Source organism: Myxine glutinosa, chromosome 6, assembly GCF_964187855.1.
Source record: "Myxine glutinosa chromosome 6, kmMyxGlut1.1, whole genome shotgun sequence".
NCBI classification, from domain to species: Eukaryota; Metazoa; Chordata; class Myxini; order Myxiniformes; family Myxinidae; genus Myxine; species Myxine glutinosa.
In genome coordinates, this window is record NC_136266.1 from 4,048,112 (window position 1) to 4,065,689 (window position 17,578).

A 17,578-nucleotide genomic window follows, 5' to 3' on the forward strand; every position below is an offset into this window, starting at 1 on the left:
CAAAGGGGTGATGTTGGCTGATTTCCAAGCAGATGGCAGTTGACCTTGAGCAAAAGAGAGGGTGAAGAGAACAGAGAGAGGGTGAGATAGAGCAGCAGAGCAGGATTTTAGGACCCGTGGGCTGATGCCGTCGGGTCCAGTTGCAGAATCAGAGACGAGGGTTGACAGAAACTTTTCCACCTTGTCAGGAGGAAAGGACACGGAGTCCAGGAGCAGCAGGGTACGACTGGGTATGGTGGGTACAGAGAGGGATGGGTTTGGGACACAAGATTTAGAGGCAAACACAGAGTTGAGGCATTCAGCTTTTTCACGTGCGGAGTCAGCTGTGTAGCCGTTTGAGGTAAGGGAGGGGATGGAGGGGGAACAAACACCAGAAACGGATTTGACCAGACGCCACCAGGATTTGGAAGAGGGAGACAGATAAGAGAGTTCGGTCTTGAGAACGGAGAGATATTGTTTCCTGGCTCTCCTGAGGGTGGACACACACTTGTTTCGGGCTTTGTGAAAGGAAATGAGATTTCCTTCCGTTGGATTTGCTTTCCAGGAGACGAAGGCAAGTTGTTTCTGGGCAACAGCCTCACCACAAGATTCCGTGTACCATGGACGGGAGGAAGGGTATGACAACTGAAGACGAGATGGGATAAATCTGTGCATGAGAGAGAGCAATTTACTTTGGAAGAATTCCCAGGATGAGTTGATGTCAGAGGTGGTAGAGATGGGAGACCAGTCCAGATGATTGATGGCTGCTTGAAGACCGTGCCAGTTGGCCTGAGTGAAATGCCAGACTCGTCTACGCTGAGCAGGCTCCCTGAGGATGGTCAGAGAGATGTCCACTTTAACAAGGACATGATCAGATGATCCGATCGGAGCAGAAGAAGAGCAGCAGACATTTTCAGGGAAGTTAGTCATAACCAAGTCCAGAAGAGAAGATGTTCCGTTGACTGAGATCCGGGTCGGGAAATTGACAGATTGTGTCAGTCCCAGTGAGTCGCAGAAGTCCTTTGCTGAGGAGCCATGGCTGGTGAGAGAGGTACCCACACCCAGCCAACTGGCATGATGACAGTTGAAATCACCACATATGAGGAAGAGAGAGTTGGGATGAGTAGATAGAAGTTGGTCCATATCATCAGACAGCGAGATGTAGATGGAGTCATCACTGTTTGGTGGACGGTACAACACACATATGAACAAGAGGTGGGAGCGAAGGGGAAGCCGTAGCCAGAGGTATTCCTGGGGGTGAGGTGGAGAGAGTGCAGTGCAGGGCGAGTGAGGAAGAGAGTTTTTGATAAAGATAGCAACCCTGCCTCCAGGACGAGGCTCAGGTCTATCATACCGGAGGAGGGAGTAGCCCGGGAGAGATACTATGGAATCAGAGACATCATAAAGGAGGAAAGTTTCTGTTAAGCAGATCACGTCTGGTTTGACAGAAGCAACCTGTATGGAGAGATCAGTTAAGTTTGAACGAAGGCCCCGGATGTTTGAGGTCCATACTGTTAATGAAGAGGAAGGGGGAGCATCAGATACAGAACAGGGGGGAGGAGGGGTAGGGTAAGATGTGGAAGAGGTGGAAGAGGTAGGGAGAGCTGTTGAAGGTGTGTCAGAGATTTCAGAATAGCTCGGAGAAAGGGAAGGATGGGGCGGACAAAAGGTTTGATGGTGATTGGGTGAGCCACAATGAGGTGTTATTTGAGGAGGGGGAAGAGCGAGGCAGAAGGTTGGGGGAGATGGAGGTGAGAGTTTGAAGGGGGAAGAAGCGGGGAGGACACTTTGAGGAGGGGGAGTGAGCGGGGGGAAATTGAAATGAAATTTGAAAATGAAAATGAAAATGAAGGAAGTGCATCCCTGGAGTGAAAGAACAGCGATGTTATCTATCTATAATTCCACTAATCTCTGTGTGTATGTTTGTTTGTATGTTTGTATGTTTGTATGTTTGTATGTTTGTATGTTTGTCTGTGACCGCTGTTTCTCGACAACTACCGGTCCGATATACTTGAAACTTGCCAGGTATATTGCTGGGGACCCGAGGATGTGCCTTTTCAAGGTTTTAAATTAATCGCAGAAGTAGTTACCGAGCTATGTCCAAAAAACGATTCAACCAATCAGAGAGCAGCGAGCTATCACGTGTGCCGAACGTGGCGAACAGACTCTGCCTCGGATGGCACATTTGAGAGCGTATTCATTTATTTCCCGTCGGCAAACTATGTTGCCGTTAAACTATGTTTTAAAACTAATTAAAACTAATTTGCGATTCATCGTAACTGCGATTTGCGACCTTCCGGACAGTCAAATGAGGACGTCACTTCCGGACTTACGTAGCGGCTAGCGGGCGCCATTTGGAGGAGCTGGGAGGACTCAGTCGTGATAGAGTGAGCCTGAGTGAGTATATCAAGACAAGAACAAGATCTAGAAGGAGGTGTGTTCGGTGCGATTCATATAATATATTGTTTAGTTATCGTCGATGAGGAATTTGGGGGCCCGATTAACTGCAGCGCCATCCAAGCTGCGGCGTCGGGACGATACATTCATTGTACGGTAACATCACGCACTTACGGGCACGTCCTATATATATAGTACGGGCATGCCCTAGTCTATCTATAATTCCAGTAATCTCTGTGTGTGTGTGTGTATGTCTGTGTGTTTGTCTGTGACCGCTGTTTCTCGACAACCACGGGTCCGATATACTTGAAACTTGCCAGGTATATTGCTGGGGACCTGAGGATGTGCCTTTTCAAGGTTTCATATTAATCGGACAAGTAGTTACCGAGCTATGGCGATTTCTTTACCAAACTCCGCAAGCCGTTCGCTTTGGACCAAACCATTTCATGTAAATAGAGGGGGGGGATTGTCACCGTACTCGCAAGCCGTTCGCTTTGGACCAAACCATTTCATGTAAATAGAGGGGGGGGATTGTCACCGTACTCGCAAGCCGTTCGCTTTGGACCAAACCATTTCATGTAAATAGAGGGGGGGGATTGTCACCGTACTCGCAAGCCGTTCGCTTTGGACCAAACCATTTCATGTAAATAGAGGGGGGGGATATAATTTTAGATATATATATAGTACGGGCATGCCCTAGTCTATCTATAATTCCAGTAATCTCTGTGTGTGTGTGTGTGTGTGTGTATGTGTGTATGTCTGTGTGTTTGTCTGTGACCGCTGTTTCTCGACAACCACGGGTCCGATATACTTGAAACTTGCCAGGTATATTGCTGGGGACCCGAGGATGTGCCTTTTCAAGGTTTCATATTAATCGGACAAGTAGTTACCGAGCTATGTCCAAAAAACGATTCAACCAATCAGAGAGCAGCGAGTTATCACGTGTGCCGAACGTGGCGAACAGACTCTGCCTCGGACGGCACATTTGAGAGCGTATTCATTTATTTCACGTTGGCAAACTATGTTGCCGCTATGTTGGCGTTAAACTATGTTTTAAAACTAATTAAAACTAATTTGCGATTCTTTCGCTTTCCTGCGCGTTTGTGCACGCTATGGCGATTTCTTTACCAAACTCCGCAAGCCGTTCGCTTTGGACCAAACCATTTCATGTAAATAGAGGGGGGGGATTGTCACCGTACTCGCAAGCCGTTCGCTTTGGACCAAACCATTTCATGTAAATAGAGGGGGGGGGATATAATTTTAGATATAGATATAGTGCGGGCATGCCCTAGTCTATCTATAATTCCAGTAATCTCTGTGTGTGTGTGTGTGTGTGTATGCGACCGCTGTTTCTCGACAACTACCGGTCCGATATACTTGAAACTTGCCAGGTATATTGCTGGGGACCCGAGGATGTGCCTTTTCAAGGTTTTAAATTAATCGGACAAGTAGTTACCGAGCTATGGCGATTTCTTTACCAAACTCCGCAAGCCGTTCGCTTTGGACCAAACCATTGCATGTAAATAGAGGGGGGGGATTGTCACCGTACTCGCAAGCCGTTCGCTTTGGACCAAACCATTCCATGTAAATAGAGGGGGGGGGGGATTGTCACCGTACTCGCAAGCCGTTCGCTTTGGACCAAACCATTTCATGTAAATAGAGGGGGGGGATTGTTACCGTACTCGCAAGCCGTTCGCTTTGGACCAAACCATTTCATGTAAATAGAGGGGGGGGATATAATTTTAGATATACGTATATATAGTACGGGCATGCCCTAGTAAGTACAAATAGTAAGTTTCCAACTTCTTTCCTGGAAGTCCTGGCAGTGTCCATATGTTTTATACCTCTCCCACTGCCCCCTTCCCACGCCCCCCCCCCCCCCCCCAAAGCCCTCGCCCTCTCTCAGATCTCTCGATGTCTCCATGTCTCTCGGTCCCTGCTCTCAAATGTTGTGTTTGTGTCCTTCCCCCTCTCTCCCCATCTTGTCTACCGCTCCCTATGTTATATGTTTTATGTGTCGGTTTGTCTTTCTGTGTGATTAATGTTCGCTCTTTCACGAGCCTCGATCTTGCATACAAAAAAAAAAAAAAAAAAAAAAAAAAAAAAACCACAAAATATTTTAGGGAGGTTAATAATTCATTTAAAATGTTTTTTGTTTCTTCCTTCAAGAGTTTAATTCATTACTTCTTTCAACCATATTTTGCAAGAACATAACGCTTGAATGATTCCCAGAGCCCACCCCAATCTCATCCCCAGGTTTTGCTGGACACACCAGGGCTGACCAGTGCTAAACTTGGAAAACGGTTTGTACAACTTTGGTGTTTGTCAGAGTTAACCATGTTAAATGCGTGCTTTTACTATTTAACCGCGTTGAATGCGTGTTTGTACGAGTTAACCACATTAAATGCGTGTACGTATTACCTGTGTTGAATGCGTGTTTGTACGAGTTATCCACATTAAATGTTTGTACGTGTTACCTGTGTTGAATGCGTGTTTGTACGAGTTAACCACATTAAATGTGTGTACGTGTTACCTGTGTTGAATGCGTGTTTGTACGAGTTAATTTTACCATTTTATTGTACACCGCTCCTTTCCTATGCCATCTCCAGGCACTGCATGACGTCATTGCCGGGCACCGAAGGGGGCTCGGCAATGACGTATGCTGAAAGGGAGTACTCAGTTTTCACTCCAGTTTCTTGTTTGTTTGTTTTCTTACTTGTTTGTTTGTTTGTTTTCTTGCTTGTTTGTTTTCTTGCTTGTTTGTTTTATTGCTTGTTTGCCTTCTTGCTTGTTTGTTTTATTGCTTGTTTGCTTTCTTGCTTGTTTGTTTTCATGCTTGTTTTTTTCTTGCTTGTTTGCCTTCTTGCTGGTTTGTTTTCTTGCTTGTTTGCTTTCTTGCTTGTTTGTTTTATTGCTTGTTTGCTTTCTTGCTGGTTTGTTTTCTTGCTTGTTTGTTTTCTTGCTTGTTTTCTTGTTTGTTTTCTTGCTTGTTTGTTTTCTTGCTTGTTTGTTTTCTTGCTTGTTTGCTTTCTTCCTGGTTTGTTTTCTTGCTTGTTCGCTTTCTTGCTTGTTTGTTTTCTTGCTTGTTTGTTTGTGTTCTTGTTTTTTGTTTGTTTTCTTGCTTGTTTTCTTGTTTGTTTGTTTTCTTGCTTGTTTGGTTGTTTTCTTGTTTGTTTGTTTTCTTGCTTGTTTTCTTGTTTGTTTGTTTTCTTGCTTTGTTTTCTTGCTTGTTCACTTTCTTGCTTGTTTGTTTTCTTGCTTGTTTGTTTTCTTGCTTGTTTGCTTTCTTGCTTGTTTGCTTTCTTGCTTGTTTGTTTTCTTGCTTGTTTGTTTTCTTGCTTGTTTTTTTCTTGCTTGTTTGCTTTCTTGCTGGTTTGTTTTCTTGCTTGTTTGCTTTCTTGCTTGTTTGTTTCCTTGCTTGTTTGTTTTCTTGCTTGTTTGCTTTCTTGCTTGTTTGCTTTCTTGCTTGTTTGTTTTCTTGCTTGTTTGTTTTCTTGCTTGTTTGTTTCCTTGTTTGTTTGTTTTCTTGCTTGTTTGCTTTCTTGCTGGTTTGTTTTCTTGCTTGTTTGTTTCCTTGCTTGTTTGTTTTCTTGGTTGTTTGTTTTCTTGCTGGTTTGTTTTCTTGCTTGTTTGCTTTCTTGCTTGTTTGTTTTCTTGCTTGTTTGCTTTCTTGCTGGTTTGTTTTCTTGCTTGTTTGCTTTCTTGCTTGTTTGCTTTCTTGCTGGTTTGTTTTCTTGCTTGTTTGCTTTCTTGCTGGTTTGTTTTCTTGCTTGTTTGCTTTCTTGCTGGTTTGTTTTCTTGCTTGTTTGTTTTCTTGCTTGTTTGTTTCCTTGCTTGTTTGTTTTCTTGCTTGTTTGCTTTCTTGCTGGTTTGTTTTCTTGCTTGTTTGTTTTCTTGCTTGTTTGTTTTCTTGCTTGTTTGTTTCCTTGCTTGTTTGTTTTCTTGCTTGTTTGTTTCCTTGCTTGTTTGTTTTCTTGCTTGTTTGTTTTCTTGCTTGTTTGCTTTCTTGCTGGTTTGTTTTCTTGCTTGTTTGCTTTCTTGCTTGTTTGTTTTCTTGCTTGTTTGCTTTCTTGCTGGTTTGTTTTCTTGCTTGTTTGCTTTCTTGCTGGTTTGTTTTCTTGCTTGTTTGCTTTCTTGCTGGTTTGTTTTCTTGCTTGTTTGTTTTCTTGCTTGTTTGTTTCCTTGCTTGTTTGTTTTATTGCTTGTTTGCTTTCTTGCTGGTTTGTTTTCTTGCTTGTTTGTTTTCTTGCTTGTTTGTTTTCTTGCTTGTTTGTTTCCTTGCTTGTTTGTTTTCTTGCTTGTTTGCTTTCTTGCTTGTTTGTTTTCTTGCTTGTTTGTTTCCTTGCTTGTTTGTTTTCTTGCTTGTTTGCTTTCTTGCTGGTTTGTTTTCTTGCTTGTTTGTTTTCTTGCTTGTTTGTTTTCTTGCTTGTTTGTTTCCTTGCTTGTTTGTTTTCTTGCTTGTTTGCTTTCTTGCTTGTTTGTTTTCTTGCTTGTTTGTTTTCTTGCTTGTTTGCTTTCTTGCTGGTTTGTTTTCTTGCTTGTTTGCTTTCTTGCTTGTTTGTTTTCTTGCTTGTTTGCTTTCTTGCTGGTTTGTTTTCTTGCTTGTTTGCTTTCTTGCTGGTTTGTTTTCTTGCTTGTTTGCTTTCTTGCTGGTTTGTTTTCTTGCTTGTTTGTTTTCTTGCTTGTTTGTTTCCTTGCTTGTTTGTTTTCTTGCTTGTTTGCTTTCTTGCTGGTTTGTTTTCTTGCTTGTTTGTTTTCTTGCTGGTTTGTTTTCTTGCTTGTTTGTTTCCTTGCTTGTTTGTTTTCTTGCTTGTTTGCTTTCTTGCTTGTTTGTTTTCTTCCTTGTTTGTTTCCTTGCTTGTTTGTTTTCTTGCTTGTTTGCTTTCTTGCTGGTTTGTTTTCTTGCTTGTTTGCTTTCTTGCTGGTTTGTTTTCTTGCTTGTTTGTTTTCTTGCTTGTTTGTTTCCTTGCTTGTTTGTTTTCTTGCTGGTTTGTTTTCTTGCTTGTTTGCTTTCTTGCTTGTTTGTTTTCTTGCTTGTTTGCTTTCTTGCTTGTTTGCTTTCTTGCTGGTTTGTTTTCTTGCTTGTTTGCTTTCTTGCTGGTTTGTTTTCTTGCTTGTTTGTTTTCTTGCTTGTTTGTTTTCTTGCTTGTTTGTTTTCTTGCTTGTTTGTTTTCTTGCTTGTTTGTTTGTTTGTTTGTTTTCTTGTTTGTTTGTCTGGGCAATATCTCAGCCAACCTTTGAGCTAGGAACCTGAAATTTTGGCACAATAGTGAGCCAGTCCTTTGGCAATGAAGAAACGCAAAACCAAATACTGCATTGGAGTCATCAGAAGGAATCTGGATAGGATTCAGGTTTCAGCCGCGTCTACTCTACCCTCAAACCCATCTAGCCACAGGCAAGTGAACCTTACAGAAAAAAAATTTCTGCAAGAATTCACTTCTCCAAAGAGAGAAATAAAGAAAAAGGAAGAATTAGAATGAATAAAGAGAAATATGAAAAAGTAGAAAGAAAGGGTGATTCTAAAGGATGATTACTATATGCTAGCTCCTTCTAGACTTGCTCCTTAACTCCTAGCCCTAACTCCTAGCCCTAACCCTTAGCCCTAACTCCTAGCCCTAGCTCTTTCCCTAGCTCCTAGCCCTAGCTCCTAGCCCTAACTCCTAGCCCTAGCTCCTAGCCCAAGCTCCTAGCCCTAGCTCCTAGCCCTAACCCCTAGCCCTAACTCCTAGCCCTAGCTCCTAGCCCTAGCTCCTAGCTCCTAGCCCTAACCCCTAGCCCTAGCTCCTAGCCCTAACCCCTAGCCCTAGCTCCTAGCTCCTAGCCCTAACCCCTAGCCCTAGCTCCTAGCCCTAACCCCTAACCCCTAGCCCTAGCTCCTAGCCCTAGCTCCTAGCCCTAACCCCTAGCCCTAGCTCCTAGCCCTAACCCCTAGCCCTAGCTCCTAGCCCTAGCTCCTAGCCCTAACCCCTAGCCCTAGCTCCTAGCCCTAGCTCCTAGCCCTAGCTCCTAGCCCAAGCTCCTAGCCCTAGCTCCTAGCCCAAGCTCCTAGCCCTAGCTCCTAGCCCTAACCCCTAGCCCTAACTCCTAGCCCTAACTCCTAGCCCTAGCTCCTAGCCCTAACCCCTAGCCCTAACTCCTAGCCCTAGCTCTTTCCCTAGCTCCTAGCCCAAGCTCCTAGCCCTAGCTCCTAGCCCTAACCCCTAGCCCTAACTCCTAGCCCTAGCTCTTTCCCTAGCTCCTAGCCCAAGCTCCTAGCCCTAGCTCCTAGCCCTAGCTCCTTCCCTTAACTCCTCGCCCTAGCTCCTTCCCTAGCTCCTTCCCTTAACTCCTCGCCCTAACTCCTAGCCCTAGCTCCTAGCCCTATCTCCTTCCCTAGCTCCTTCCCTTAACTCCTAGCCCTAACTCCTAGCCCTAGCTCCTTCCCTAGCTCCTTCCCTTAACTCCTCACCCTAACTCCTAGCCCTAGCTCCTTCCCTAGCTCCTTCCCTTAACTCCTCGCCCTAACTCCTAGCCCTAACTCCTCGCCCTAACTCCTCGCCCTAACTCCTAGCCCTAGCTCCTTCCCTAGCTCCTTCCCTTAACTCCTCGCCCTAACTCCTCGCCCTAACTCCTAGCACTAGCTCCTAGCCCTAGCTCCTTCCCTAGCTCCTTCCCTTAACTCCTCGCCATAACTCCTCGCCCTAACTCCTCGCCCTAACTCCTCGCCCTAACTCCTAGCCCTAGCTCCTTCCCTTAACTCCTCGCCCTAACTCCTCACCCTAACTCCTAGCCCTAGCTCCTAGCCCTAGCTCCTTCCCTTAACTCCTCGCCCTAACTCCTAGCCCTAGCTCCTTCCCTTAACTCCTCGCCCTAACTCCTAGCCCTAGCTCCTAGCCCTAGCTCCTTCCCTTAACTCCTCGCCCTAACTCATAGCCCTAGCTAAGGATATTTTTGATTTATTGATTAATCAATTGTTCAATTTTTAGATGAATTGATCATTTAATTAACATTCAGAAATTACAGTTTCGGATGAAACACTGGTGGTTTGAGTATGCTGTTAGCCAATTGATTAAGAAATTAATTATTTTACGATTACTATTTATTGATTTTAATTACACAATTAATCAAGCAATTATTGTACACCTCTCCCTCCCAATACCGTTTCGATGCGCTGAATGGCAGCACCGCCGGGCACCCAAGGCCATATTTATTTATTTATTTGGCATGGGGGCGGTGTACTTTGAATGTATCTGGACATGTTTGATATTTTATTTCTCTATCTCGCTTTGTGCTGTTTGCTGCCCATTCATTCTGTTGATGAAATTGGACCACTCACTGTCCCCCCCCCACCCCCCACCCCCGCATCCCCCTTCCTCCTTAATCCCCATCTCCTGAAATAGTCATCATTTGGAAGAGTCTACACTTGGTGACCCACAAAAAAGTCTTCATGAAGTTGATCTGGGTATGAAATATTAGGCCTGTTGTGGCCTTGGCCCTCCCTGCCCTGACTGCAAACTACCCTTGCATCCCCTACACCGGCCCTCCCCCTCTTGAGTACTTCGGCACATTATTCCACCCTATTGACCTCCCTTTCCCAGTTTCTATTCAATTATGTTGAAGCTTTTTGACCTCCTTTACCAAATGGTGACAAAAGATGCTTGCAGTACCTTGATGTACATATTACATTTGAATACCTGTGAAGGTTTTCCTCAAATGAATATTTTGTTCATTAACTCGTAGTGCTGGTGCTGGTGGATGCTTGCGATACATGGAGCCAGCACGGCTTGGATTTCCACATCATGAGCTGCCTCAAGCAGCATGCGGATGTGCCAGCAATTCTCGTACTTAACAAGGTGCCTTGGGATTTGGGGCATACACCAGTGGACTTTGCTAAGTTAAGGGACTTGGAGTGATTTAAATGTATTAAATTGGTAAAGAGGTAGTGAGAAGGGTAGGAGAGAACAAAAGAGGTTGGGGAGGAATTAATAAAATGTAGGTGGTGTTGGGGAGAGGAGTGTGTTGTGTGATGCATCTGGATATGGTCGATGTAAAGGGATTTGAACATTCCTCCATTTTAAGCTCGTCTACGACAGTCGCGAAGAGCTGTTAAAGCCACGACATGTTAACGAAGAGCTGTTAAAGCCACGACATGTTAACGAAGAGCTGTTAAAGCCACGACATGTTAACAAAGAGCTGTTAAAGCCACGACATGTTAACGAAGAGCTCTTAAAGCCACGACATGTTAACAAAGAGCTCTTAAAGCCACAACATGTTAACGAAGAGCTCTTAAAGCCACAACATGTTAACGAAAAGCTGTTAAAGCCACGACATGTTAACGAAGAGCTGTCAAAGCCACGACATGTTAACAAAGAGCTGTTAAAGCCACGACATGTTAACAAAGAGCTCTTAAAGCCACAACATGTTAACGAAGAGCTCCTAAAACCACAACATGTTAATGAAAAGCTGTTAAAGCCACAACATGTTAACGAAGAGCTGTTAAAGCCACGACATGTTAACGAAGAGCTCTTAAAGCCACGAGATGTTAACGAAGAGCTGTTAAAGCCACGACATGTTAACGAAGAGCTGTTAAAGCCACGACATGTTAACGAAGAGCTGTTAAAGCCACGGCATGTTAACGAAGAGCTCTTCAAGCCCGACATGTTAACGAAGAGCTGTTAAAGCCACGAGATGTTAACTAAAAGCTGCTAAAGCCATGACAGGTTAATGAAGAGCTGTTAAAGCCACGACATGTTAACGAAGAGCTGTTAAAGCCACGAGATGTTAACTAAAAGCTGTTAAAGCCATGACAGGTTAATGAAGAGCTATTAAAGCCATGAGATGTTAACGAAGAGCTGTTAACGACGTCCAGTCAGTCAGGTAGTCCATTTTAACAATTTATTAGGTTTACTCTCCATGAAATGGAGAGTAACCTATTATTACTGCGAGAGATTTTCTTATTAGGTTTACTCTCCATGAAATGGAGAGGAAACCTATTATTACTGCTAGAGTTTTTCTTATTATTCTTCCGCCCTATTTTGCACCTCCGAAAACTTCATAATTAATGTTCTCAGCAACCGCTGGTCGGATTGACAGGAAATTTTCATCAAATGATCGTCTCAGCTCCGATAATTTTTTTATGCTAATTATGACGTCATAGGTCACGTGGTATGGGCGCCATCTTGTAAAACAAATTCAACTTTTCCCCTCTGTATCTCCGAAACGCCTCAATGGAAAAATTTGAGGAATGGCTCATTCTAAAGAACTCTTCAACGGGAACAAAAGACATGTGTATCGAGTATATTAAAAATGCTAACGTTAAGAGGTTAGAATTCGTCAAACAAAAAATTTTCTCCCCTGAAAATGGGATTTTTTCCCCAGATGCTTAGTTAAAAAAAACGCAGAATGCAAAAATTTTCGAAGTCATACGTCACATCGTTCGGCCGCCATCTTGTTTTCCATGAAAAAACACAAAAACCACTTTTTCTCAGCAACGGCTGAACGGATCGAGCCCAAACTTGGCATGCATATTCGCATACCCATGACGAACAAAAAAGTCAGCGAGCACGACATCATCCGACACATGGTTTCAGAGTTATGACGTTTTAAAGCTCAAACTAGAAATGGAATCACCTCCATAATTTGTGGAGATATCGAGTGGAATCTTTACACAAATGTTCCTCATGGGGGTATGTTTCAATGTTACTTGAGACATTTTGATATGTCACATGGTTTGGCCGCAATAAATAATGGAATTTAAATTTTAAAAAGCTTGTAACTCTTGAACCACTGCATGGATCGACTTGAATTGTTAATGCAATGTAGCTCTCATCAGGCGGAACAAGGGTGCAAAATTTCAAGATGATTGGATGTACGGTCTCGAAGCTATAAGTCTGTATTGTTGAAAGAAGAAGAAACGCACCATTTTGTCCTACCAGGCCATGTCTTCCCAGTGCTATTGCCATTTTAAGTTTTAATTTCCTTTAAAAAAACATTTTCTCTGCAATAATTGGACCGATTGAGATCGAATTTTCACCATAGGGGGGACTCTGTCTGTAGAATATTTTAATGGTAATTATGACGTCACAGGTCACGTGGTTCGGCCGCCATATTGTTTTCCGTGAAAACACGAAAACCCCTTTTTCTCTGCAACGGCTGAACAGATCGAGGCCACACTTTGCAGGCAGAATCGCATACCCATGATGAACAAAAAAGTCAGCGAGCATGACGTCATGCGTCACATGGTTTCAGAGTTGTGACGTTTTTAAGCATGAACCTTCAAAACCTAGCTCCTCCCTCATTTTTGATCCAATCGAGGAGAAACTTCACAGATCTGTTCAGCATGTCAGTCTACTAACATGTCATTTTAGAATTTGCGATAGGTCACGTGGTTTGGCAGATATCGTTAATTAAACGAAAATTTCTCTTTTTTAAATGGGTATCTCTTGAATTGCTTTATTGATCGACGTGAAACTTCATACTATAGTAGAAGTCATGAAGAGTAACAAGTGAGCAAAATTTCAAGATGATTGGATGTACGGTCTGGAAACTAGAAGTTGTTATTGCCTGAAGAAGAAGAACCACAACACTTTTTTTTGACCAGGCCATGTGACATAACCACCTCACGAGCTACGGGTAGCTCGAAATTAAATTGTCTTCGGATTTGGCAGTCGCTAGAGGGTGTTAACATTCGAATGCAACAAATCTAGGCAAATTGTGATGAATTTTCGTAAAACTACACGATATTGTCATTTACATTGGAAAATAACATTGTAAAACTCTCCGCCGCCTCGGCTTATTTCTCGCTCTGAAGTTCATCCTGTCTTCAATTTTAAGGAGAAAGAGAGGTATCTGCAAGCAATGGTGACCTTTATTTTGTGGAAATCCGATTTAAAATGACTAAGTTATTCAAAATCTAACATTTTAAATTGGTCGCATTTCCAAAGTGAAATCTTCCACAGGTAAAATATCCATGCTTGCAGGCACACCTTGCGGCGTCAATTTGGCTCCGATTTCAAATCGGATTTCGATGGTCATATTGTCTCGGATGAGTTAACTAAATACCACAACAAATTTGGTGACAATCATGAAAAATTTGACCAAGTTCGATCGACGGGATACTTCGTTCTTCCGCTGACATACGGCACGGGCCACGGATGACGTCATGCCACGGCATGACGTTCTTCCACGGGTGGCAGATATCGTTAATTAAACGAAAATATTTTTTTTAATGGATGGGGTGGGGGGATGTGTGTGTGTTTGTGTGGAGGGGTGTGCGTGTGGGGGGAGGGGTGTGGGGGTGTTTGTGTGTGGGTGTGTGTGTATATGTATGTATGTGTGTGTGTGTGTGTGTGTGTGTCGAGGTGGGGGTGTGTGTGTGTGTGTGTACGTGTGGAGGGGTGTGCATGTGGGGGGAGGGGTGTGGGGGTGTTTGTGTGTGTGCATGTGTGTTAGGGTTGGGGGGGTGGGGGGATGTGTGCGTGTGTTTGTGTTAGGGGTGGGGGGATGTGTGTGTGTGTGTGTGTGTGTGTGTGTGTGTGTGTGTGTGTGTTGGGGGATGTATGCGTGTGTTTGTGTGTGTGTGTGTGTGTGTGTGTGTGTGTGTGTGTGTGTGTGTGTGTGTGTGTGTGTGTTGGGGGTTGGGGTGGGGTGATGTGTGCATGTGTTTGTGTGTGTGTATGTGGGTGGGGGGTAGGGGGAATGTGTGTGTGTGTGGGGATGTGTGTGTGTGGGGGGCGGGGGTGTGGGGTTGTGTGTCGGGGGATGTGTGTGGGGGATGTGTCTTGGGGGGTGGGGGGAGGGGGATGTGCGTTTGTCTGGATATGTGTGTGCGTGTGGGGGGAGGGGGGTGTGTGTGTGTGTGTGTGTGTGTGTGTGTGTGTGTGTGTGTGTGTGTGTGTGTGTGTGTGTGTGTGTGTGTGTGGATATGTGTGTGTGTGTGTGTGTTGGGGGTGGGGTGTGTGTGGGGGGAGGGGTGTGTGTGTGTGTGTGTGTGTGTGTGTGTCGGGGTTGTATACAAGGGGGTTGTGTCAAAGCATGTCCAATGAAAGTGGGGTTGTATGAAAAGTGGGGTTGTATCAAAAGTGGGGTTGTATGAAAAGTGGGGTTGTATCAAAAGTGGGTGCGAGTAAACCTGTCATCACTGCCAGCAGTTTTAAAGTGGCAGTTCTAGTTATTATTCTTCCGCCCTATTTTGCACGTCCGAAAACTTCATAATTAATGTTCTCAGCAACCGCTGGTCGGATTGACAGGAAATTTTCATCGAATGATCATCTCGGCTCCTATAATTTTTTAATGCTAATTATGACGTCATATCTCACGTGGTATGGGCGCCATCTTGTAAAACAAATTCAAATTTTCCCCTCTGTATCTCCGAAACGGCTCAATGGAAAAATTTGAGGAATGGCTCATTCTAAAGAACTCTTCAATGGGAACAAAAGACATGTGTATCGAGTATATTAAAAATGCTAACGTTAAGAGGTTAGAATTCGTCAAACAAAAAAATTTCTCCGCCGAAAATGGGATTTTTTTCCCAGATGCTTAGTTAAAAAACTCTCAGATTGCAAAAAATTTCGAAGTCATACGTCACATGGTTCGGCCGCCATCTTGTTTTCCGTGAAAAAACACAAAAAAAACCCCTTTTCTCTGCAACGGCTGAACGGATCGAGCCCAAACTTGGCATGCAGATTCGCATACCCATGACGAACAGAAAAGTCAACGAGCACGATGTCATCCGACACATGGTTTCAGAGTTATGACGTTTTAAAGCTCAAACTAGAAATGGTATCACCTCCATAATTTGTGGAGATATCGAGTGGAAACTTTACACAAATGTTCCTCATGGGGGGATGTTTCAATGTTACTTGAGAAGTTTTGATGTCACATGGTTTGGCCGCAATAAATAATGGAAGTTAAATTTTAAAAAGCTTGTACCTCTTGAACCACTGCATGGATCGACTTGAATTTTTAATGCAATGTAGCTCTCATCAAGTGGAACAAGTGTGCAAAATTTCAAGATGATTGGATTTACGGTCTCGAAGCTATAAGTCTTTATTGTTGAAAGAAGAAGAAACGCACCATTTTGTCCTTCCAGGCCATGTCTCCCAGTGCTATTGCCATTTTAAGTTTTAATTTCCTTTAAAAAACATTTTCTCTGCAATAATAGGGCCGATTGAGATCAAATTTTCACCATAGGAGGGACTCGGTCTGTAGAATATTTTAATGGTAATTATGACGTCGCAGGTCACGTGGTTCGGCCGCCATATTGTTTTTCGTGAAAACACGAAAACCCCTTTTTCTCTGCAACGGCTGAACAGATCGAGGCCAAACTTTGCAAGCAGAATCGCATACCCATGTCGAACAAAAAAGTCAGTGAGCATGATGTCATGCGTCACATGGTTTCAGAGTTATGACGTTTTTAAGCATGAACCTTTAAAACCTAGCTCCTCCCTCATTTTTGATCCAATCGAGGAGAAACTTCACAGATCTGTTCAGCATGTCAGTCTACTAAAATATCATTTTAGAATTTGCGATAGGTCACGTGGTTTGGCAGATATCGTTAATTAAACGAAAATAAAATAAACATATGTCACCCACAGGGTGAACCGTATCTTGCCAAAATGTGAACATGAGTGACTTGCTTCAGGTCACACTGAGGTGAACAGAACTGCTATCCACTAGAAGCGACTCTTTGAGGAATGTCTGCCCACGAGATATTCCGATGATAATCGTTCTAGAGAGTGACCTTGAAAAATACGTGTTTGCCTTATAACGTCACCAAATGACGTCATTTATATAATGTCTAAATATGTTTGGAAAGCACTCAACAAGGGCTTCAATTTGAGGTACTACTCGATATGGTAACTGAAACTTGAAAATTTTACCTTTTGGTCAAAATTGAATGACCTTCAAAATGACCTTGAAGGTCAAGGCCGATCGACACCAAAAACTAATCAGCTGAGCGCCATACCACACCCTATATACCCACCAAGTTTGGAGATCATAAGATCAAAGTTACTCAAAAAATAAGGGTTTCGTTGACCTCCATGATTGACCGCAAAGTGACCTTGACCTTTGACCTTGACCTTAATAATTTCGTATGGTGAATAGTATGTCTTCATGACCAACGCACATGAAATATTGAAAGATTTTGATGAGAACTGAGGAAATAATTTTTTCATGAAAATTCCGTTTTTTCGTCATGACGTCATCAAATGACGTCATAGCGTCAAACTGTTTACAGATCTGGGAAGCACTCATCAAGGGCATTCATATGAGGTATTACTCGATATGGTACCTACGATTTCAAAATTTGACCTTGGGGTCAATAATTTTCGACCTCCAGCGCTAACCTTGAAGGTCAAGGCCGATCGACACCAAAAACTAATCAACTGAGCGCCATACCACACCCTATATACCCACCAAGTTTGGAGATCATAAGATCAAAGTTACTCAAAAAATAAGGGTTTCGTAATTTGACCTTGGGGTCAATAATTTTCGACCTCCAGCGCTAACCATGAAGGTCAAGGCCGATCGCCACCAAAAACTAATCAGCTGAGCGCCGGACCATATACTAGATTCCCATGAAGTTTGGAGACGATCCGATCAAAGTTACTCAAAAAATTAGTGTTTCGTCGACCTCCATGATTGGCCGCAAAGTGACCTTGACCTTTGACCTTGACCTTCATAATTTTGTGTGCTAAAGGGTATCTCTAAAAGACTCTGATATGCGAACTTACAAGAGTTTCCAAAGGGAACTGTGCTCTACAGAGTGACCTAAACAATGCGAACTAAAGCAATACAATATACATGAAAAGTGCAGTTTTTTCGTCATAACGCCGTCAAATGACGTCACATTGTCAAACTAGTTATATGTTTGGAAAGCACTCAACAAGGGCTTCAATTTGAGGTACTACTCGATATGGTAACTGAAACTTGAAAATTTTACCTTTTGGTCAAAATTGAATGACCTTCAAAATGACCTTGAAGGTCAAGGCCGATCGACACCAAAAACTAATCAACTGAGCGCCATACCACACCCTATATACCCACCAAGTTTGGAGATCATAAGATCAAAGTTACTCAAAAAATAAGGGTTTCGTAATTTGACCTTGGGGTCAATAATTTTTGACCTCCAGCGCTAACCATGAAGGTCAAGGCCGATCGCCACCAAAAACTAATCAGCTGAGCGCCGGACCATATACTAGATTCCCATGAAGTTTGGAGA

The 17,578-nt window shown here is 43.4% G+C and overlaps 1 protein-coding gene across 2 annotated transcripts in view; it reads left to right on the forward strand.

The window, feature by feature from the left end:
* The window catches only part of ERAL1 (Era like 12S mitochondrial rRNA chaperone 1), a 94,614-nt gene that overhangs the window by 11,357 nt on the left and 65,679 nt on the right, over positions 1–17,578 (forward strand). Inside the window, exons 5-7 of one of the 2 annotated variants that reach the window (XM_078779565.1) lie at positions 4,633–4,679; positions 9,756–9,817; positions 10,096–10,208. The exons of the other annotated variant lie outside the window; for it this stretch is intronic. Of the exons in view, the coding sequence (XP_078635691.1) occupies positions 4,633–4,679; positions 9,756–9,817; positions 10,096–10,208 (222 nt within the window). The remainder of the gene's footprint in view (positions 1–4,632; positions 4,680–9,755; positions 9,818–10,095; positions 10,209–17,578) is intronic. 2 annotated transcript variants of the gene reach the window in all.